This window comes from Pantherophis guttatus, chromosome 2 (genome assembly GCF_059756535.1).
Source record: "Pantherophis guttatus breed Tessera chromosome 2, ASM5975653v1, whole genome shotgun sequence".
Lineage (NCBI taxonomy): Eukaryota > Metazoa > Chordata > Lepidosauria > Squamata > Colubridae > Pantherophis > Pantherophis guttatus.
Window position 1 is genome coordinate 211,927,889 of NC_142064.1, and position 23,955 is coordinate 211,951,843.

Genomic DNA, 23,955 nt, shown 5'->3' on the forward strand with positions numbered 1-23,955 from the left:
CTTATTCTGCTTCTTCAACTAATTGCCTTGATTGGAAGAAACATTCTTTGCTGTAGGGTGAGTTCTAAAAATAATTACTGTATAGCCAGAGAGTTTAATTCTTAATATATATATTTATGTGCAAGGCTATCATTACATTATATTGGAGCACCGTGTAGCCTTTTATTTTTACTTTTTATTACATGCTTGTGGAGATCTTCTCAAAACTTTGCCTTCTGTACTAAATTGTAATTATAATCTATTGGGTTTGTTCTCATGGATTAGTACTCCACTGATATTACCAAACTATAATATAACAAGTATTCCACTGTGGATGAGTAGAGAAATTTTTAATACGAATCTTAACCCAGAGTTTACACCTAACATTTACATATGGCAAATCATACAAAAATTATTGCAATTTAGCATGACATTATAAATAGATAAATAGAATAAATAGAAGTTAGATTAGGTTGTGACTATAGATAAGTTCTCTTACTTGCGTGACTAAATAGAGAAGGTAAATCAGCAAGAATCAAATGGAGTAATGCTGATGTGAAAACTGGAACGAATCTGAGTTAATCCAAAGAATTAACTCATTTGCCATCTCTTCCTCCTCTACAGCCAGGAGAAAAATTATGCTGCTAACATTTGATTTTTCTTTCTACTAATCCTTGTTAGTTCTTACGTATGGGCCAGAAATTACAGTTTGCTTCATGCCTGTCTCATAATTTGTTATTTGCAGTTGGCTTGATTAGAAGCAGATCAATTTGTTGGAACAGGATTCCCTGTAATTTTTTTTGCATTAACCAGATTTGTGGAAAATGAAATTAAACTCAGTGGAATCTCTCTGAGAGAGCAGGCATGGAGAACATACTAGCCCAGTTCAAGTTGCTGCTTATGCACATAGTTCTAATCTGGGCAAAATTACGGGTAAATCAGAACATTTGTGTGAATATGTTTCTTATTCAAATACGTTAACCTATCCTGCTGTTTCATGTAGGAAATAATTAGTTTTGATCCCAAGCAAAAGTGTTTCTGCTGTTCATACCCTGTTTGATAGTTTTGTGCTTATACTGGCAAATTGCCCTAGTGAAGCCTTTTGGATAAAAGCCACGAGTCAAATCCTGTTCAAATATTATTATGCAAACAAGTCTGAAGGAAAACAGAAGTGAAGCATACTGATTTGTTCCCTTTTTACTTCTTTTTCTATAGCTGTGAAATGCTCAGAAATTAGTTTTCTGGGATATCTGTACATTTGCATATTTGAAGTAGTGAATCATCTGAGCACAGCACTGTGCGATGTTTTAAGGAAGCGTGTTTTTAAAGCTGTTTACTAGACAGATTGAGCTAAAGTAATCCAACAGGTTGAATGACCTGCACAGTAATGCTTCAAAATATCTTTTAATAAATTTGCCTTTTCACTGGCTTACTTTAGGCTGATTGTCCAGCCTGTACTACTTGGGACTGAAGTTGCAAAGTCATGGTGATGACTGATGATCCATCATGAAGGGATTCATAAAATTCTAACACGAAAAAGAGTAAAAAGAACTTAGCTCTCTTCTGCCTAGCACCCATTTAAATATGCAGAAATGATGAGTCCTATATTATTTGGAAACCAACTGAAGGCCACAGGCGATATATTCTACATGATGGAGTTAACATTTTGGTACTTCTTCCAGGTACAGTTTTTGGTATCAGGGCAATAAGGAAAGCTGGACTTAAATCTTTTTTCTTGACAGTAATTACTTCTCTGAGTTCTTGTAATCTTATGCTTATGTCATCAGTGATTATGCTACATCAGGGATTATAAAAAAGATTTCCTTTTACTGGCCTCTTTTTTGTTGCCTTCCATTTTTAAAGCATCAGGACTTCTCCCGTGGCTCTTGCCTTTGTGTCATTAACTGTTGACTGTTACTTCACTGTAGTCATCTTTTAACAGTATTAGCTTTCTGTGTGCAGAAAAAACCTTTTTAGACAAGCAGTGTCTTACTGTATTTTAAAGTAGCGTATGCCACAAAGACTGTGCCATGACCTATTTCTGCACACATACATTAGTATCCCAGGGGATGGTTTCATTTTCACTTGATTGCCCTTTGCTCACCTCCAGTGTGCGGCCCGGTTTCTAACAGGCCACTGACTGGCCCAGGGATTGAGGACCCCTGCTTTAGATGACCGATAACAGAACGGTGCATCTCTTTTTGCGCTGCTTGATCTCTCAGCAATTTTCAGTACCATTGACAATGATATCCCTCTCGGCCAGGATTGGGCTCCATTTTAGGGAAATTCTCTTCCTTCCTCTTCTTAATTTCTCTGTTAGGAGTGATAAACTGACCTTGAAATATTGACCTTCTCAATGACACATTGGCACTGAAATGTAAGCTATTTGGAAGTAGCATTATAAGCAAATCAGATGGATCTGAGATATTATCCTTCCTCTCCTAGAGTTGTATATAAAAGAGAAATTAGAACATAGTGTTCTGTAAGACTGTGATTCAAAATCCTCAGTTACTCCTTTGGATTTAACTGCATCTAAACTTCATTGTCTTATAAACCTACACTTGGGGCTTATAATTCTTCAGAGACACTAGTGATTCAGGAGCAAGTAAATATCCAAGTCATTTGTTTGCCTCACTCAGATGCTAACAGTAATTTTGCCCCTTGTGACCATTACAATAAAGATGCTGACTAACTTTACCCTCAGATATAATAAACAAAATGCACCAGCAGACAAATATTGCCTTGAAACAATCGGTTTCAGTATTAAACTCTTGTAACATGGAGGTTGATATGGTAGAAATTATTGATACCGTTGTTAGCTATTTTTTCTGCAAGTTGGTTGTATCAAGCAAAAGTTTTCACAATATTGTTCTAGTCCAAATATTCAGTTCTTTCCAAATCTGCATAGAGTATCTGACATGCCATAGCTCTAGAATGGTGAGTATAACATGTAGTCCAGTCTTCAGATATGCCTTGTGTGGAAAAAAACCAAAGATTTGATAGGCGCTTATGTCTTCCATTATGAAGCAAAGGCACAAATGTTCTGTGACTTCCATGGTAGTTTTTGGGCAGTCCTGCTAACAGCAGAGATGCATTTAAAAGATGTAACAACTGGAGGAAATCGGAAAAGAAGAAGAGCCCATTGAAGTAAGTTCAAAACAGGAATCCATGAAGCAAAGCTTGTCATAGGAAACTAGAAATTCAGTGTTTCAGAAATCCATCATAAGTAGGACCTTGGAATAATAGCATGAAATGTACTACCTACTTTTTCAAACCATGAATTGGAAATGAACGCAGCTATTTGAAGTCTTTTTAACAGTCATCACATCCAGTGGATTAAAGATTGATAGACAGAGGCTCAAGTGTCCTGTCAGGAGGACTGAATGATTTGAATCAGGAAGGCATCCATTTCAGAGTTCATGTATTATTGAATCAGAAGTGGTTGGTTACCGCTGATAGACAGAGCAAGAGATGCTCAGTGAAAAACTAGGCCTATTCTCTCCCACTATGATACTGTTTATCTGTGAAAAGAGTATGCGCTTACACTTGTGATTAATGAATCAATATCACTGGCACAGGTTTTGAAGATGCTAGGACAAGCAAACTATATGGAAATATTTTCAGTTCAAATTATATCAAAGTTCTTGGATATTTTTTTTTGTCAGTTCAATCATATCAGATTCTTGGAGACTGCCTGAATAAGTCCCCACAGTTTTCTTGGCAAGGTTTTTAAGAAGTGGTTTGCCATTGCCTTTTTCTTTGACCTGAGAGAAAGTGACTGGCCCAAGGTCACCCAGTTGGCTTCATGTCCAAGGCAGGAGTGGAACTCACAGTTTCCAGTTTCTAGCTTGATGCCTTAAACACTGCGCCAAACTGGCTCTTTGGATAAACACACTTAGTTAAAAGCAGAGGGTTTTATTGTGGAGGACAAAACATATTTTAACATTAACATTAATTCATTAATTAACATTAATTAACATTAACATATTCTTGTTTAAAATCCAGTTAATTTAAAGTTCAATTTAAAGTTCCCATTTCGATGTTGGGAAATTTCCCTACTAAGCTTTAAGTAAAGTGATGGACCTTTAAAGTTCTAACAATGGAGACCTAATGTTTTGTTGTTAAATAGAGCCTTTATACAAACAATAGAGCCTTTATACAAACAACACCGGTTCAGCTGAACGGTAGCGATGGCAGTGGGTGGTTGGAAGAACTGGTAGCGATGGCAGTGCGAGGTTTTTTACCCTCTGCGCATGCGCAGAAGGGTTTGCGCATGTGCAGAGGGTCTGCACGTGCATCTGACGCACACATGCAGCACATGCACTTCCGAACCGGTGGGGAAGGTAAGTAGATATCACCCCTGCATTAATCCAAACCTTTAAATCATTTACCCCATCTCCTTAGAAATGAGGCATAGATTTTTGTTGGTACCTTCTGAATTTCTGCAAAGATATGAAGCAAAACCATTTGCTTGAGAACATTTTGCCTGTCACTTACTCTTTTCTTCTATAAACAAGGAAATTTTCAGCCTCCCCGTTTAGATATATATTGAAATCTGTCTGCCATCAAAGATTTCACCAAGTATAATTATCTGCATGCCTTCATCTGTATTTTCACATTGCTGAGATCCAGTCATTAAATAAACAAAAAAGAGAGGGTGGGACTTTGTACTAATAACAAATGATGATGGTTGTTTTTTCCTTTTTCCATTCACGCATTCACTTTTCATTCCATTTATCTATTCATGTTTTCAGCATTTTTGTTTGCAGATGCAGGACTGTCTCTTTCAGAGTTGTTCTTCTTGTCCAGTATGTAAGTCCTAGGTTGGAATGTGGAAGGTTCCTCCCCCTGTGCAAAATTCAGGAAAGGTGAAAAAACATGGGATTTTTCATTGTAACACAATCTTTTGGAATAGCCTTCCATGGGAACTTGAATAGTGCCTTCACACCTGATTTTTTTTAGAAAGTTAGTTAAAAAGGAGTAGTTCAGACAGGTTCAGGAGTTAAGATCAGATAATGAAGGCAACTATAATGATGTTTGGAATATGAGTTTAAATTTTGATGATTTTTTATTATTAATGCATTTCTTACGGTATGCAAGTAGCCTTCAATTTATGACCATTCATTTAACAACTGCTCAAATTTATGCCAGTACTGAAAACAGTGACTTACAACCACTCCTTGTAATTATGGCTGTTGCAGCTTCCCCATGAATCATGGACCATTCCACATGATTGTGATTCAGGCACTTGGCAGCTGGTATATATTTATGACGGTTACTTTGTCCCTGGGTCAGATGTTCATCATTTGTGACCTTCCCAGGAAGCTTCCAACAAACTCAACGAGGAAGCTGGATTTGCTTCTGCAGCAAAAAAAAAGTCATAAAATTGGACATGACTTACTTACAATCACCTTGTTTAACAACAGAAGTTCTAGTTACAATTGTGGTTATAGGTTAAGGACTACCTATATGGATTTTGCTATGGTTATAGTATTGTTTTGATAATCCGGTTTAGCTGTAAACCACCATGAGTTTTGTGGTGTGTGGTGCATTATTATATAAATAATACTGATTTCTTTGACTTTTACTAAGCAACAAAGCAAAAACTTCTGAACCTTTCTGTCTCTTTCTCATTTCAGAGAGGAAATGCTGTGTTATACATAATGCCGCAAAACAATCGCTTCCTATTCATTTGTCTTAGTGCCAGGAGTGCCAATTCTCAATGTATAACTGGTAGGATAAATGATAGTTCTTCAGAATTTCTTTCAAAAACGCAATGCAGTCATATAGCAACAACAAACCTTTTAATATTTCTAAGGAACCTCATTTGATTAATATGTGAAAACACTCTTGTAAATACTAAGAACATTGCTGCCGCTTTTAGAGAGGAAGGAAGAAGCCATGGCTTGCAGCTCTGCAGATAAATTGGTTTCCTGATCAGTGAGGAACTGCTAGTTCCATGCTGCACTCTATGTCTGATAGAAATATCATGGCTGGAAAATTTTACCAGGATTTACTAACTGAAGACTCGTATAAGTGTGCAAAAGCAAGGGTATCTATGGTAACCCTGATATTGCTGAGCTATAAATCCCAGCATCCCTAGGAAACATGGCCTGTGGTGAGGGAACCTGAGAGAGAATAGTTTAAACATTTAACACCATACCAACAGCAATGACTAAAGGGGGTGCCTGAGATTGCCCGCCTTTATAATAAGCTTGGTTTTAGCATAACATACTTTGTGAACCCGACATTTGTGGCTTATTTAATCAAGCAAACAATTACTCTGCTTAGCCTTTTACCCACTCAGTCATGCTGAAAGATTTCTGAGCTACAGGTTTGTCCTGAGCACTAGGGTGAAATGAATCTCATAGCCTTCATTCCGCACACATGCACAACTCCTGGATTTTCTTTCTCATTTTGGAAAAAATGTGGACCAAGGCACTCCTTTAGTCCCTGCTGTTTGTTCAGTGTCAACAACAAAAAAAAGTTTAAAAGGACCTGTGGTCTTTGTATACCGAAGTTTGAAACAAGAAGAAAACAGATTGCTCTAGCAATTGCAGGATGTGAAAGGGGATGGGACACAAATGTTCTCTCTCTCTCTCTCTCCTTATTTGGGCTGTTTTGCTGGAAGGATTCTAGGCTGAGCAAGCCATCGGTTTAACGTTGGTAGTTGCTATTTGACAGGGATCTACCAACAAGGCCTTTAATGCATTATGTAGCTGCTTCTTTAGAGCTTGCCCTAAATTCTCTACCTTCCCCAAAGTCTCCTGTCATGCACAGTTGGCCTCGGGTCTGTGTTTTCTTTCGTTTGAGACCAGAAGCAGTGAGGAAGTGTTCTTGATTGCCCTTATCCTAGTGCCTATCAGTGGATACCGGTGGATATCAGGGTGGCTTATTTATATGTCTTATTGTCTTAATGTTGTTGATGGTGTTTGTGAAGTTGTGTAAGAAGTAATAAATAAATAAAACCTCCCTTTCAGCAAATGACACGGGTCGGCAAACTTAAACACTCAAAGAGCCACAAAGATCCTAACTGGAAGCCCCCGTTCAATTCTGGAGCCAACCGGAAGTCCGGTTCCCCCACCATAGAGATTCCTCCTAGTGTAGCGTCCTTTTTCCTCTGCTGGCCGGAAGTCCAGTTCCCCCACCATAGAGTCTCCTCCTAACACGTCATCCTTTTTCCTCTACCTGTCCTAACCGAAAGCCCTATCATTTGTGGAGCTGACCAGCAACAGGGAGCCACAGCAGAGAGATGAAAGAGCCACATGCGGCTCCAGAGCCACGGGTTGCTGACCCCTGGGTTACGATAACAAACTGGAAAAACTATAGGTAGTTCTTGACTTAAAACCACAATGGAGCCCAAAATTTGTGTTGTTAACTGAGACATTTAAGACATGTTGTTAACTGAGACATTTCAGATATTTAAGTGAGTTTTATGACCTTTCTTGCCACAGTTATTAAGTGAATCACTTGCAGTTGATAAGTTGGTTAACCTGATTGTTAAGTGAATCTGGCTTCCCCATCAACTTTTGCTTGTCAGAAAAGGTGATCACAAAACCTTGGGACCCAGCAACAGTCATAAGTATGAACCAGTTGCCAAGCAGCTGAATTTTGATCACATGACCATGGGGATGCAGCAAAGGTCGTAACTGTGAAAAACGGTCCTAAGTCACTTTTTTCAGTGCCGTTGTAACTTTGAACGGTCACTAAATGAATTGTTGTAAGTTGAGGATTACTTGTTCTAACTCTCTTCATCACCCTTGATCTCCATGCAAGAGCAGAGGGCATAGGGGGAAGGAGCGCAAATGAGGGCTTGAAGTGGGGAGTAACTGTTCTACTAAACCTGCAATTGGCCTCAAGATCAACAATCCATTTCTTTTTAACAGCTGTCTTTTGAATTCTCTTTTGCCTTGAATTTTCCTTTGATTGATTTTGTGCCATCAAGTCATATTTTTATTCCTAGCAACCACATGGATAGATTTTCTCCATGACAGTCTGTCCCTAACCTGGACTTTCAGGTCTTCCAACAGTGCATTCATCACCACTGAAACTTAGTTCACCTACCTTGCTGCTGATCGTCCTCTTTCCTTCTACCTTTCCCAACATTAGAGCCTTCTTCGGAGAGCTGCATCTTCCTCTAGGATTTATACAGAAATGCACCGATCCAGAGATTGGCATCTTGGGAATATTGGCTTTCATTAACAATACAAATGTATCGATTTATTTATTAAGTAGCATACCTCAGCGCTGATGGATTGGGACTTGAAAAGCTGCCGGTACATTCAAAGAGCAAATACATGAAGTACAGCTAGTCCTCGACTTACAACAATTCGTTTAGTGACCGTGAGAAGTTACAACGGCACTGAAAAAAGTGACTTGTGACCATTTTTCACACTTAGGACCGTTGCAGCATCCCCGTGGTCACATGATTTGCATTTGGATGCTTGGCAAGGGATTCATATTTAATGACGGCTGCAGAGTCCCAGAGTCCTTTTGCGACCTTCTGACGAGCAAAGTCAATGGGGGAAGCCAGAGTTACTCAACAACCATGTTATTAATTTAACAATTTCAGTGATTCACTTAACAGCTGTGGCAAGAAAAGTTGTGAAATGGGGCAAAACTCAACAAATTTCTCATTTCACAATGAGAATAAATTTTGGGGGTCGGTTGTGGTCATACGTTGAGGACTACCTGTACTTTCGGGCTTCATGAAGCTAGGTGAATGTGATGGTTCTGAGGTCACTTCTCCTCATGTTTTAACCCATATAAATGTGTGTTTGTATGCCTGCTGAAAGCCAGACTGAAGCATGATGACATTTTTGGGTGGCTGTGTTTGCAGTTTCCTGGTTATACGGAAGCATCGTAAAGATGAGTCTTGATATGAAATAATTTTCCTTGTAGCACATCTGTGCCGTAGCACATGCATTTGATGTCCTCTTGGATGTCAATGGGAGGGAATGCAGTGGAACAGATACTGCTTTGGTGTTGATAGATCCTGAGATGTGCTTAGTGATTGCCCCAGCAACCCTTCAGAGCAGCTGTTCGCTAACAGGCGACACTGTTATTGCTTCCTTTTCTAAAGTAGAGCAACTGGGCATTTACTGGGGCATTTATTTTCCATTTTGCAAATGGCAATGTGGGCCTTAGGTCTTTCCTGCAAGGGGTCTCAGTTATTAAAACTGATTAAACATGCCAGATTGTAGCAGTCAATATTGATGAGATTCATTTTGGAAAACTTAAAGATTCAGATAACTATTGTTAAATTTTGTACATTAACCATGACTTTCTTACAAATGGTCGCCAATTTTATACATCTCTGAAATGTATCCATGGGAAGTTTGTTATTTAATCCCTCCAATTACAGGTAATCCTTGATTTACAACAGTTCATTTAATGATCGTTCAAAGTTACAACAGCAGTGAAAAAAGTGACTTAGGACCGTTTTTCATACTTACGACCATTGCAGCATCCCCATGGTCATGTGATCCAAATTCAGATGCTTGACAAATGGTTCATATTTATGACAGTTGCAGTGTCCCAGGCTCATGTGATCCCCTTTTGCAACCTTCTGATAAGCAAATTCAATGGGGAGCTGAGGTGGCGCAGTGGTTAGAGTGTAGTACTGCAGCTACTTCAGCTGACTGCTAGTTCAGCAGATCAGTGGATCAAATCTCACCAGCTCAAGGTTGACTCAGCCTTCCATCCTTCCGAGGTGGGTAAAATGAGGACCCAGATTGTTAGGGGGCAATATGCTATTCAGTATAGTGTCTTTGGTGTAAGCCGTCCAGAGTCCTCAGAGAGTGGGCGGCATAGAAATATGACTAATAAATAAATAAATAAGCCACATCATTAACTTAACTGTAATGATTTACTTAACAACTGTGGCAAGAAAAGTTGTAAAATGGGCAAAACTCACTTAACAAATATTTCACTTAGCAACATTAATTTTGGGCTCAATTCTGGTTGTAAGTTGAGGACTACCCATATAGTTTGAGATCCTTATTCCAGTGTATGGCTATAGAACAGATGTTTTAAATAATGATTTTCTGCACAGTAGTGTTGTAGTATTTTGGGAAGAAGGATTATACTGAAAGTAGTGGAAAGGTGAAAATAATTTCTTTACTGTAGTTATTTTAATTACACAGTGAAACCAATGATATTGGTGACATTGTACTTTTCCTATTATGGCATTTGTGCTCTCAATGAAATGAGATTAATGCGTGTCAAGTTCTGTCTCATCTGGACATGCTAATCTTTGGTGAAATGTATTCAGAACATTTGAAGGAATTACATCATCCACAGCCAAAGTGATCGAATCCATGTGTTTATTTTTTGTATGAACAGAAATGCTATCCGCTGTCTTCGGTAACTGCACCGCTAGTTATTGGTTTTGTGGGAATGGATGCTTTCTTGTTGTTTAAATTTGGTAGCAATGGAAACCTTACCAGCTACCATATTTTCACGGTCATAAAAACTATCCTTGAGGTACTTGAGTGTGCAGAAATGGATATGTTGACTATGGAATTGAAAGAGAAAGAAGAATCAGAGTATTATCAAGTTTGGAGTAGATGGTATACGTGGCTAGAGAATAGGAGTAAAATTATTGTATAAGAATGATGTAATATTGATGACATTATGATTATATCGTATTTGTGTGTAAATATTATAATGCAAACGATTGTATAATATAGGATAGTGAACCATAAAAATAGAACCTATGTAAGTATGAATGTTACGGATGATATTGATAATGATATGGAAATGCTATAATGAGTGAAAATTTGTGTTTTGTTTTTTTAATGTTGAAAATGTTTAATAAAAATTTATTTTATTAAAAAAAAAAAACCTATCCTTGAAGAATCCGAATATCAGAAAGGCAGGGGACAAAATACCAGAGCAGCTCCACTTCTGATTCCTATGTAAATGTTTTTCCTTAGCAACCTGCCCAAATTGGGGTGGAAGGAAGTCAAAGGCAAAACATATCTGTCACAGGAGTTAAAATCAGAAGGGTTTTTCCTGCCCATCGTCATCCCATTTTCCTCTCAGCCTGCCTGGTCTGCACAGCGGGATATGCTGTACATTTAATAAACTTGTCACTTGAGCCCACCTTGCTTTTGGAAGCCAACAGACTGCTAAATTTGGGATATTATGTTTGCCCCAGCCAAGTATCAAGTTCTCTGGATCACATGTGCTTCCAGCTGGTATTTAACTCTGGAACCTCTGTGAAAGTGAAATGCATACTTCCCCAGACAGCCTCGATCAGAACTAAGGAAATCTGCTCCTTTTTTTCATTGTACTAGTCTTTTACCTTCGGATTTCTCTCAGTCCCCCCCCCCTTTTTTTTCTTTGCCATTTCCTTTATTGTGTCAGAGAGTGGAATAACTTTGAGGTTCAAATTCTGATCAGCATGTTTCTGATTCTTTTAGCCACTACGGAATTAAAGGACTTTTTTGCAAAGGCTCGGAATGGTTCAATCCGTCTTATCAAAATCGTAATTGAGGATGGTAAGTTTTCATTTCCTTGACATTTTCAACCTGTTTGTTTAACCCGCTTTGCGCCTTCCCAGCATCAATTTTTACAGAGTACAGTGGTGGGTGTTGTGCATTCAACCTATCAGTGAGCAATTCTGGTGGAAGCTGCTATAATATAATTACTCAGGAGTCAGGACCAACAACTGTGACTTCAGGCGACAAGTGTGGAATCAACACAGCTGTACATTTAAAGAAGCAAATAATGTTATTAGTTGTTCCTCCCCTTGGCTTCTTTTCCGACAATTCTCTTTGATGTACATAGTGCATTCATGTTTTCAATAATTATTCTCATGAGCATCCTGGGAAAAATAAACAGAAACTCAATAGCTAGAATAAAGGGGTTGTTGTCTGGACAAGACATGAACAGTTGTTTTCTAATGTGATGGTTTCTCAATAAAGCAGTTCTGTCCCAGATGTCAGTTTTTAAATTACCTTCAAAGTGTATGTCTTTTGGTGCAAAATTCAATAAGAACTCCCAGCACGGGTGTGTCAGCATTGCCTTAGTTGTAATATTGTCCAAGAATGGATCCCGTTCAGTTCGGTATGCTTTAACCAGATTAGCAGATATAGGAATGTCCTGGCTTATGAAATGATTTTGTTTGTTTTTATTTGTTTAGAATTTTTTTTCCTGTTAACTCCTTCTAGCAAAAACCCGTGGATTACATTCAGCCTTCAATACCCTTTTAGTAGAGGAGTGGACAAAGCCTACATTTGAGGATTGATGTTTGGGGTAGAATGGTACTATGTTTTAAGGGGCAGAATTGCTATGTGTGGCCTGGTAGGCACCAAGACATTCACATCGCACTTTAAAAATCTTAAAGTTCTGCTTACAGTAAAGAAATTAGATATTTGATTCTGCATATAATTACAACGGCAAGGATAGTTTATGCACAGTCCTGGAAAAGTAAAAAGATTCCAACAGAGGAAGAAATAATTAAGAAAATCCTGGACTGTGCGGAGATGGATAAATTAACGAAAGAAATAAAAGAAAAGGAAGATACAGAATATTGCAAAAGTTTTACAATTACATTTTCACCCCATTTCCCCCCCCCCTCAACCCACCCAAATCTCCCAACCTCATCCTCCCTAACCCTCCCTAACCCTCCCCTCCCTTGAATATTATCAAGTATGGAATAAGTGGTATGATTGGCTCGAGATTAGGGAAAGTAAATGTGAATAAACGATGGAGAGAAGAAGATGACAAATGTGTAAAATATTGTAAATGAAGAAAATTAAAAATAAAGGGATGATAAAGATAATGATAATAAAGGATAGGAAAAATGGGGAATGTATATAGTAGAAAGAGAACGAAACTGATATGTAAAAAGAAACGTATTTGTGTTTTGTATGTTGTGTTGTTCTAAAATCAATAAAAATAATTTTTTAAAAAAAATCTTCAAATTCTGAATGTTTAGGGTTTCCCCTAGTTGAGATCATAATTCTGCAAAGGTGATAACACACCTTTCACTCCTTAAAACTCACTTCAGTTCCTCATAACCCCAGAACTAGGCCCTGCTTACTCTGGTAATCTTCTGAAGTTACTGGTTATGTCACCTGTATCTCCTGTCTTGGGCTCAAAGTTAAAATGGAAAGAAAATGGCCCATCTCTGAGCTGGGCCCCACTGAACAAAGAGAACCCATATAGTGTGGAAAAACCACTGATCTGTCTAAAATGATTATCCGGTAATAGCTATTATGCTTTGAATGTTGGCTCTTTAATATTGGGTTATCAAACCAGATGTAATCATGTAGGGGAGAAAAGTAAGGGCTGTGTTTCTCAACCTTGGCAACTTTAAGGGGGATGGACTACAGTTCCCAGATTTCCCTAGCCAGCATTCTAGGGAGCCAAACTCTTAAGTTGCTACGGCTGAAAAACACTTGTTCATTTTATGTTTAGGAAAAAGTTGTACCTCTATTCATGTTACAGCTCCTCCCAATTTCAAAAATCCAAACATAATTTTTTTCCCATGAGAACTAGACTCTTGTTTTTCCAAATTGTTTATATTCTTGTTTACTGGAGATCAGTTACATCCTGACGGAATGCCATCCCCATATCATCTTTCAAATGTTCACCTTCCACTCTGCCCTGATGTGTTTATTCTGTTGCAGTGGATAGATAATGAGTCAGGAAGATAAACATTTATTCGTGACTATAGGCGATCCTAATATTTTTTCAAGTAGAAGTCTAGATCTGTGCACTCTAGAACTCTTATTATTTAAATTGCTTGGACATTATGTCACTCTCATTAGATTCCTATGTAAATTTCACTATAGGTAGTCCTTGACTTATGACAACAATTAAACCCAGAATTATGGTTGTAAGTCATGGTGATCATTAAGCAAGGTGCCCAGGTTATTGCCTCATTTAATGATCACCATCTTGGCTCTCCCCATTGCAGTCATTAAGCAGAGCACAGGGTGCTTGGAGTTGGGAGGCCTGGTGCAGGCTGTACTGCAACACTTCCCTAGCTTACACAAGAGCTGCCTGGGTCTCCACCCCCTGAGGTACCTGCTTCACTGGTCCCACACCAAGCACCTGAACGTTATTTATGTAACCAGAGGAGCAGTGCAACAGCTCTAACTTAAGGTAAAGGTTGTAAGACCCTTCATACGGCACCGTTGTAATTTTGAATGGTCGCTAAACAAATGGTTGTAAGTCAAAGATTACCTGTACTCTATAATTATCCTTTTGATTTGTCCCTCTATATACACAGACACATCCATTGGATTCATGCTTCTCCCTCCCCCCCGCCCTATTTTTAAATTAAATTATGTTACATTTACACACTATTTGGCAGTTTATTGGGAGACAAATCCTTATATTTTTTAGGTTATTTCCAATATACATGTCACTGTATGCAGTTCTACCTATAGAACTGCAATATACTATTGTAAGTTACTTTAATATGTATTTTTGTATGTTGCTTTAATTAATGTCCTTAGTGTTTGTATACCCTTCCCTAATACCATATTTTAAGGCATGATATCAAAAGGTAATTATGTATTCAAGAAAGACAGATTAAATCAGTCCCCAGTTTCTTTTCCACCCTTAACTGTAAACCTCTTTGAGTTTCCCCATTGGCTTAGGAATGATGGCAATTTGGCAGTTTATTCAAAGTGGAAGTGTTTTAGATCTTTCTCCACTTAGCTTACCAGCCCTCTAAAAAATAGGCAAAGTCTCACATTCCTTCATGGGACATGATTTTTCAAAGAGTACAGGAGAACTTTCATCCACTACTAAATAGGGACAATCTAGGCAGTGCTTCAGTTGCATACTCTTTGGAAGGTTTAGATCTTATCTGAAGCTCAGGTGGAACATGACCTTCCCTTCCGTTTTATGTCGCTGATGTGGTTGTTAGCTATTTAGAATGAGTAGATGCATTCTATGAATGCAACCAAGGAAGCTTTCTTAATCATCAGTGGATGAGGTATTTATATCTCTGTAATGTGCCAGTCTAAAACTTGAGAGGTACTGACGTAAAAGGAATTTAAATCATGACTCTTTCTAATATCTATATTTGGCGAACAGATAGTACAAGGGTCAACGGAGATAGAGGACAAATACTGAGATAATGGAAGAGAGGACAGGCCTCAGGAAGTCCTAGCCATAGCCAATTTAGGCTGACCTCAGAAGCTAACCTGGGTTAGAATTTATATAACAACTGCCTGGAAATCCTTAGGTGAAATTAGGATGTTGAAAAAAATCCAGAAGAAGGCAATGTCAAACGGCAATACCAAGAAAACTTATATCACCAAAAGTCAATTTTGACTTGAGGGGGATCTTTACCGTTTTTAAGGAGGACAGACACATAAATCAAGAACTCTGTTTTAGAGATTCTTAATAATATGGAAGGAAGGTGACTAAAAAAGTTGTTTAAGAAAATTGCCTGGTTGTTATAATTGAACAGACTGGGAATAGTTTAAGGAATCTGCTGTTGCTATTATAAGACAAATGCTACTTTTAACATGAATTATTATAATGGCTTTAAGAAAAGTACCTCTTAACTTTGTAGTTGCCTTGAAAATATATGCAGCAATTATCATGTTCTCTGGGGCTGATTTTTTGCATCATGCTAACTTTCAAAGGAGAAGAGGAGTTTCAAACAACTTTTCCCATGTGGAATGAACGTAGGCTCCAAGTTAATTGTGTGATGATCTATCAGTGTGACTTGTGCATATGATTCCATGTCTTGTGTGTGTTTGGCTGCTGTGAGAGGAGGGTTCGTGCATGTACTGAAATAAAAGCATGGGGGGTCTCTCACTTGTGCAGGGATCTCCAATCTTGGTAACTTTAAGCCTGGTGGACTTCAACTCCCAGTATTCTGGGAGTTGAAGTCCTCCAGTCTTAAAGTTACCAAGGTTGGAGATCCCTGACCCAGAGCACCCCTTTACTTCCCTATGTGTTATTTTGATGTTTGGGAGATATTCTTTCATCCTTTGCTGTTGATGAAAACTGCCATCTTTTAGTGTAAAGCTACAGTACATCCCATCCAATGGGCATTTATTTTTATAGCATACTTATAAGGATAGAAAAGTTTTCAATTTTGCCTTTGTTTTAATCAAAGCCATGACATATCAGAAGCTTTCTCTTTGCCATCATCAGTTTACTATCCATTTCCAAATCATCACTAAGCCACTTAAGAATTTAAATGTTTCTCGGTCTCTGCTTTGGTTGTTTTTTTGATTGGGTAGAAAGAATTCTACAGAACAACTCCTGGCTCTGAGAAACATCAAAAATCCATCTGACGGGCATTAAAAATAAGACAGCTGACTCCTGTACAGCACAGCAACAGGTTCAAAGTGATTTCCTATCCTTGGCTCACAGAGAGCGTTCAAGGAATTCAAAGCCATTTCAGCAGTTCCTGGCAATTGTATCAGTAATGAGAACTGCTCCAGGAAAATTATTTCTGTGGAATGTACTTTTAGTAGCTATTAAGGGGTAGGTGGGTTATAATATTTTCCCAGCTTCCAGTTGGCTAAATTGGGTTTTTAAAACAGTGTTTGTGAGGAAGAGAGGGAGAGACAGAACCCTTGCCTTAAATGTCTTGTCTTGATAAGAGAGGTAGATCTTCGAGTATTGTCTTCAAAGTCTGTCCATCCCTTTGTTTTTTTAAAAAAAATATGCTAACTTGTTCACTTTCATTCATTGCATCTGATGATGTATAACATACCATTTCCTCAAGGAAATACCAATTGTGAGAGGAATCTTCAAAACAATATTTTCAGCAAGGGAAATTGTCAGGAAAAAAGTTAAATGCAATCACAGTTCAGTGAGATTGTATTCAGTGAGAATGCAGTGGTTCTCCTGTTAGTATCTTTTTCTGACAGTCTTCCAGAGATGTAGGGCTATAGTTCATTGCTATCTTTTACCACAGAAATACAGTGAGCACCAAGTGCCAAATGCTAAGTAAAGAGCTGAAGTGCCTTGGTTAACAGCATTTGTATACTGTTTATCCACTAGATCAGGGATGTCAAACTCAAGGCCTGTGGGCCAGATCTGGCCTGTGAGGTGCTTAAATCTGGCCCGTGGGACCGGCCTGGAAGTAGCAAAGGATCAACCCATAGTGCATCTGGTAGCCAAAACGGGGGGGGGGCGCTTGTGGCCCCCTGCACCCTGTTTTTGAACTGGACGGCCTCCTGCAGCACTCTGCCAGCTAGAACAGAGTATCCCATTCAACTGCCTATGCATATTCTAGCCCAGTGGTCCCCAACCCCCGGTCTGCGGACCGGTGCCGGGCCGTGGAGTACCTGGCACCGGGCCGCACAGCGGCCGGGGGACATGAACGCTGCAGCGCAAAGGCTCCTGGGCCGTGCGCAATGGGCTGTGCGCAAAAGCTCCTGGGCCGTGCCCCCACCCCTGCGCGCGCTCAGCGGGCCGCGGCGATAAAAAGGTTGGGGACCACTGTTCTAGCCTATTCTGCCCTGAATTCCATAAGACAAGACATACAGTATATAGCAGAGTTCTGAGTAAAGAAATTGGTTATACATACCTTCTTCTGACAGCAGATTGTTAATTGGGTAAACGTGCCCTCAGAAGCATCTCTTCTAAACAAGAGCAAAAATTGGCAAGACAAAGCTATGTTACATAAACGGTTTCCTTTTTTATTTTTTTAAAGTTTAATTAAAGTTGTCATTTGTCCAAAGTATTTCTTTTGTTTTAGAGAGATTCTTGTCCTCAAGTTATAATTACTTGCTTCTGAAGAAAATTTTCAGATTTTTAAAAAGAAAGTACAGTAAAATTGAATTTTAAAAAAAACATAGAAATTGGAAAAGGTCAAATATCAGGTGCATCTAAATAATTGAGATTAAAATAATATTGCCTGCAAAGAGCACCATCTGTAGGTGCCTTTGTTGAAAAGTGGGGAGCTTGCAAGTTTTCAGAGTTCCCAGACATGGTCAGCCAAGCAATAAAACAAGCTTTCTCTAAATGTTGAGACATATTATCTGGAATCTGCAGGGAGACGATAGGTTTATCCTGAGGGCCAGTGCGCTCTCTTCCAAAGCTTTACGCAGCCTCTAACATTTTCTCACAATCATAGAAGCAAAATGGTTTTATAGGAATAGTTGTCCCAGATCTAATGTTTGCGGAAGATGGGTGGTCTGCTATTTCTTAATAGAACCCCATTTGTTCTTAGAGGGAAGCTAAGTAATGAATGCCTGGACATCTCTAAGAATAATCCATAAGTGGCCGAAATATGGATATTTCATGTGTAGTTACTTAATGCTTGACCATCATCACAGATAGAAAATGTAAGATAAACTAAGACCTCTGGACATTTGTTCTACAATTAATCCCACTCTGTTGGTTCACTTGATAGCCAGTATATTGTAGTGTAGGTGTTAGAAAAATATTTAGCTTTTTGGTGGGGGAGGGGGTATGTGGAGCTGACTGGAAGGGAGAAGAACCACATTACTGAAATTGGACTTAATTTTGCATCTCGGTATAGAATATCTGTGATATAGTTTGAAAAACTGATGTTGGCAGTTATATCAGAGTCCCTTCATCATTGCAATTTATAATTGGATCGTTTGAAGTTTCTTTTTTTCCCCTCCATGATTTCAATAATATTAGTTTTTCACCTTGTTTTGGAAAAAAAAATATTTCCTCTTCTGTAAGCCTCAAGGTTAAGGTGTGTCTATGGGTACAGAAACAAAGTTTATCTATGGCTCAAAAGATTGCAAAGACTTCTACCAAATTAAGCAAGAGGTAACTGTAATCTGTAGCCTGTAATGAGTCACCAGAGTCATCATTGATTTCAAGGACTTGGCTCAGGACTTAGATGGAGTTGGCTGCTCTCCATTCCTCAGAATGCTTGAACGGTGAGAAATGGGGGGAGGGGTTTGAAAGGAGAAAGGAGTGGGAAATGGCAGTACTTAGGGCTATAGGACTATCTTATGGTGACAATAGTGTCAGGAGAGAGTTGTGCTGGTTCTGAAAGGAGCTGTAAAATCATGTAACAAATATAATCCCCCTAGATAAGGACCCTAGAAGTTATCTAGAGTGATAATAAAAGAGAGACTCCAAACTCTGTGGAAAGAACTTCTTCCCTAGCTGAACAGTCCTGTTTCCTGATTCTTTTTAATTCAACTATTGTTGTTCATCTGGTCTGGTTGAAGGGAGCAAGTTTGGATCTAGCCTTCATTTACTTAACCTCTTACTGGCCTATAAATTCAGCACATGAGGCTTTCTGCACAGTTCTCTTTTTTCATTTTGAAGAGGGTTTGAACGCTCTCTTCTATGCAGGAAGGAAGAGTTCATTTACATTCAAAACTAAGTATTTTTCCTCTTGGAAAAATGGCAGCTGAACAGCATGGTTCATGTAAGACAGCATTCTACCAGATACGCTTGACTAATAACACACATGGCTTCAGCTGATTTCTTGGCTTTTGTGAACAGAGTACATCCGGACTAAGGGTGCCCTAACTCTTTAAGACTTCTCCCTAGCCAACCCAACAACTGGTGGCTGTAAACGTTGAGCAGAGAGATAGCTGTAAGTGTTGGTGTGGGAGGGAAAGTGATTTGTGTGGAAAACTAGAACAGCCTAAAGCAAATAAAAAAATTATTGTTCTCCAGTAGAGAGAACAGTAGTGGAGGAACAGGAGTTGTAATAGAATTGGGAAAGAGTGGTATAGTAAATTGTGAATACTAGCCTTTGAGTACTTGTGGATGTATTGCCTGGAAGCCAGGGGGGGTTGTGTTGTCTTTGTGGGGTTTTGAAGCCCACTAACCTGGATACAGGGGTGAAATCCAGCAGGTTCTGACAGGTTTTGGAAAACCGGTAGTGGAAATTTTGAGCAGTTCGGAGAACCGGTAGTGGAAATTTTAAGTAGTTCAGAGAACCGGCAAATACCACCTCTGGCTGGCCCCAGAGTGGGGTGGGAATGGAGATTATGCAATATTCTTCCCCCAGGAGTGGAGAGGGAATGGAGATTTTGCAGTATCCTTCTCCTGCCATGCCCACCAAACCATGCCCACCAAGCCACACCATGCCCACCAAGCCACGCCCAAAGAACCAGTAGTAAAAAAAATTGGATTTCACCACTGCCTGGGTATATGTAAAAGAACCCGTGACAGCTTGTGTTGTATGGCCAAAACAAAAATGCGAGGTCAGATAAATCTGAAAATGAGAATAAATGCTTTGGTTTGGTTATATGTCAGAGTAATGTATTCCATTGTACAGTTCTATATATGACCTGTGAGATTCTGAAATCTGCCCTACAGGCTCGCTTTACTCAGTTTACATTTAACAATAAACCTTAGTTTAGCACATCACTCTGGAGCTGGAACAATCGCAAGTTAGACGTGGACTTCCAGAGGATAAGGAAGGACTTCCCAGGTAAGGAAGGAGACTCTGCAAATTCCTTAGGGGAAGGATTTTCTTGCCTTTATGAATTGCTTTTACTTGGTTCCCATAAGGAAGCTAAGCATGGTCACCCCGTTAATAAATGGATTATAGACCTTTAAGGAAAAGGCTATAAACAAGTTGAAGAAATCAAAGATGCATCCCAGAAATAGGAAGAACAAACAGGTTCCATATATGTACATCATCAGTGGCTGAACTGTACATCAAAGAAACTTTACTAGCCCAGGACAGTCTGTGTACAAACTAGAGATTTTGTCTAGTATCTGTCCTGTCCTGATTTGAGAAGTCTCTTGGATGTATAGGAAATAGGACCATTCTGCTGATTAAGGTCATTCCGTGATGGGTCACATTTACCTGGATGGAATGGGCATCTCTTTAAATTTTATATAATGATACGAGGGCTGAACATACCGCATCCTTGTCAGTTGGAGAGAAGCTGTAAGGAAACACAGGCAATGCCTCTTCAGGGGATTTACTTAATTCATATGCCAAAAGGTAACATTTGTAGAGCTAAATCAAGACTAAGTTACAAGTAGTCCTCGTTTGGCAAACACAATTCAGACTGGCAACTTGGTTATTAAGTTAAGCAGTCACTAAATGAAACTTCCTGATTTTATTATCTTACTTCAGCTTCCTTTGTTTTAGGAACCTATGAAATTACAAATGTAAGGACTGGTTGCAAAATTATTTCTTCCATGCCTTTCCTAATTGCAAGCAGTGGCTTAGCAAGGCAGTCACTAAACAAGGACCATTTGTATATAGAAGTGATTTACAAGTTATAAATGCAGCATACTTCCTCCCCACATGCAAGCTGTATTATAACACTAAAATCAAAAGGGCAAGCAACAAAACCTATGTTAAATTATAGTACTTTTCTGTCTGTGCTGCTGCTTTTCACAGGTCTCAACCACCTCTCTCAACTGATAATGATAAGAGCAATTTGAGTTTTGAAATTGAAAGCTAAGTAAGGTTGAGCCCGATTGGATGGGAAGCTCTTTGGATTTGCAGGCCTACAGGATAGGCTAAGAAAACCTTTAAGGGGAAGGAAGACACTGGCAAACCACTTCCATGTAGCTGCCAAAGAAACTTTATGAACTGTTCTATAAAGTTAGGAGGAGGACTTGGGACAGACCCAACTGCACTTACAGTGGTACCAAGTAGCAATTAGTGGTCAATAAAGAGAAGCTAATAAATGATAGCTTATATTAGGAACAGTATTAGTGGCTGGAACCTAGGTGTTTATTTTGTTTCTGTGGCTATAATATCCCAGTAGAAAGAAGACTAAATGGAGACAAAATGACTTTTTGATTGAATTGTTGCCAAAAAAATTGCAAACTCTTGACTCACTAAGAAGATATTTGAACTGCTATTCTCCCACAAACTCTTTTCATATGTTGACATTGGCAGTGGATTATCAAAGAATGTGCCGTTTCCCCTGCTTTAAAGTTTTTACAGGGTAGTTGCAGTATGTTGAGCATTTTTGTTTTAAGGTTTTGCCTCTTAGCTATATTTATTTTCTCGGGACTATATACATACATACATACATACATACATACATACATACATACATACATACATATATTAGAACTCTGTTCAAATGCAGTATTTATTAAAAAAGGCACAGAATTGATCAAGTAGAGTAGAATAAACATGTGCAAATAACAGAAAATAAGAGAAAATCTTATTTTTGCAATTTCTTAAACCAGGTTTTTCTAAAGAGATGAAGACCACAAAGGATCCAATATTACATAATGCCTCATTTTGACACACAGTCTTCCCTGCACATTTGCTATACTTGTGCATTCTGAAATTTTGCTGCATTGAGCAGCAAGATTGGAAAACAATATTTGGATTTAGAAGCACAAATCTTACATTTGCAGACCTTTAGTGTTGGAGCGCAGTTGTTCTTTTACTGATCGTTTTGAGATTTCTCCATATTTGTAAACTGTCCAGAGTCACTTAGTAAGATAGGCGGTGTAGAAATTGGATAAATAAAATAGTTTTCTTTTGTTGACTCATTCCGCTATTACTTTAATGCTAATGGAAATAGGCCAGAAAGTTAAGACTCGGCTGCTTAGGAAAAAAAGTCATAATAGCTTACATAGAAAGTTTACACTTCATTGTCAGTGTTATAGTGTAATTCTTTTATTTGTTTGGGAATACATGTTACTTGCTGATTTCCAGTCCTAAACTGGCATAAGTGACAGCTAATGTATCATCAGTAAATAATGCACTCTAGTGAAGAATAGTTTCAAACATTTCTGTGATCACCTTAGATTGTGTTCTTTCTGTGAGTTGTGTGACCACATAACTAACTCTTTGCTGGAAAGACACGAAGGAGAGAGATTATAAGAGAATCTGAATGTGGGAATCTGGCTCCCCGAGAATTTAGTTGGGCTCAGACCTAAGAAGTGCAGCTTACCTAGATGCCTTCCTGTGATTATTCAGTTTCCTTCAGGTCTAATAATTAATAGTTGCACATCAAAGGTAGGATAATGTCATCTATGGATTTGCCCCAAAGGTGTGCTAGCAAAACAGAAAAGCAAGATGTCACAATTGTAAAGCAGTCTAGATGCCCTTAGGGTTCTATGTCTGGCTCTTCAGAGGGCACCTGCTTCATATTCTAATATGGGTGGTTCAGTACACCTAGTGTTTTCCATATTTATTCCTTCCTTCCTTCCATGTCTTCGCCACTCCCGGAAGGGAGGCCAGCTGGCCTCAGACAGAAAAATTACCTGACGTGATTTGCATATAGGTGTGGGAAGAGACCCTTTAAAGCAGGCACCTGAGGCTACCTTGAAGAAGAAACTTGTCAGCACTTGAGATTCAAAGGATGGCTGGGTAGAAAAAGGAACAAAGGAAAAGGAGGGGCTGAAGGAAAAGGGCAAGAGAAGAAGCAAATAAAGAGCAAATATAATAGGAGAAGCAAAGATTGTAAAAATAACCATGACTGCCGTTGGGTGTCAATCAAACAGTAGTTTTCCCATTAGGCTCTTAGCTGGGATCCAAAACAGCAGAGATCATGGAGAGAATTATGTCCGGAGCAGCTACCAAGATACTACCAAGAAAAAGATGGCAAAGAATCCCTTCAAAAGAGGTTGTTACAATAGGTTTGGGAGATGGACGTAAATAACAGAAAAGCAGTAGAGGGAAAGAGAGGTGGTTTTATCTTTATCTTGCTCATCTAAGGTAGAAAAGGCATAGGAAAAGAATATAACAAGTTGCTAGGCTAAGGAGGTGAGCTAAAGTTAGGCTACACCAGGGATTATTGAATATTGCTGCCAGATAATGAAGGAAGAAGAATCCATAATGAAAGTGAATAAATGACTAAGCACTTCACTGTTCACTTAATAGGAAACCCAGTTTTTATAATAAAGCTATGTCCATCCCAAACTCCCATGGCATGCCCAATGTAGGTGTGCAAGCTAAGTAGGTATAGGTATTGATATAGGGCTTATATACAATATGTATAAGAGGGGTGTGTCAGTGTGTGTGTGGGGGGGAAGGGAAGGAGAGATCCTACCTTGATTGGATTGGCTAATAAGGGGTTAATAAGCTCAAATAAACAGTAACATTATAGA

General features: G+C 38.8%; 1 protein-coding gene across 1 annotated transcript in view; it reads left to right on the forward strand.

The window, feature by feature from the left end:
* TWF2 (twinfilin actin binding protein 2) overlaps positions 1 to 23,955 on the forward strand; it is a 68,222-nt gene that overhangs the window by 8,440 nt on the left and 35,827 nt on the right. The window contains exon 2 of the mRNA XM_034439474.3: positions 11,406 to 11,483. Coding sequence (XP_034295365.2) covers positions 11,406 to 11,483 — 78 coding nt within the window. The remainder of the gene's footprint in view (positions 1 to 11,405; positions 11,484 to 23,955) is intronic.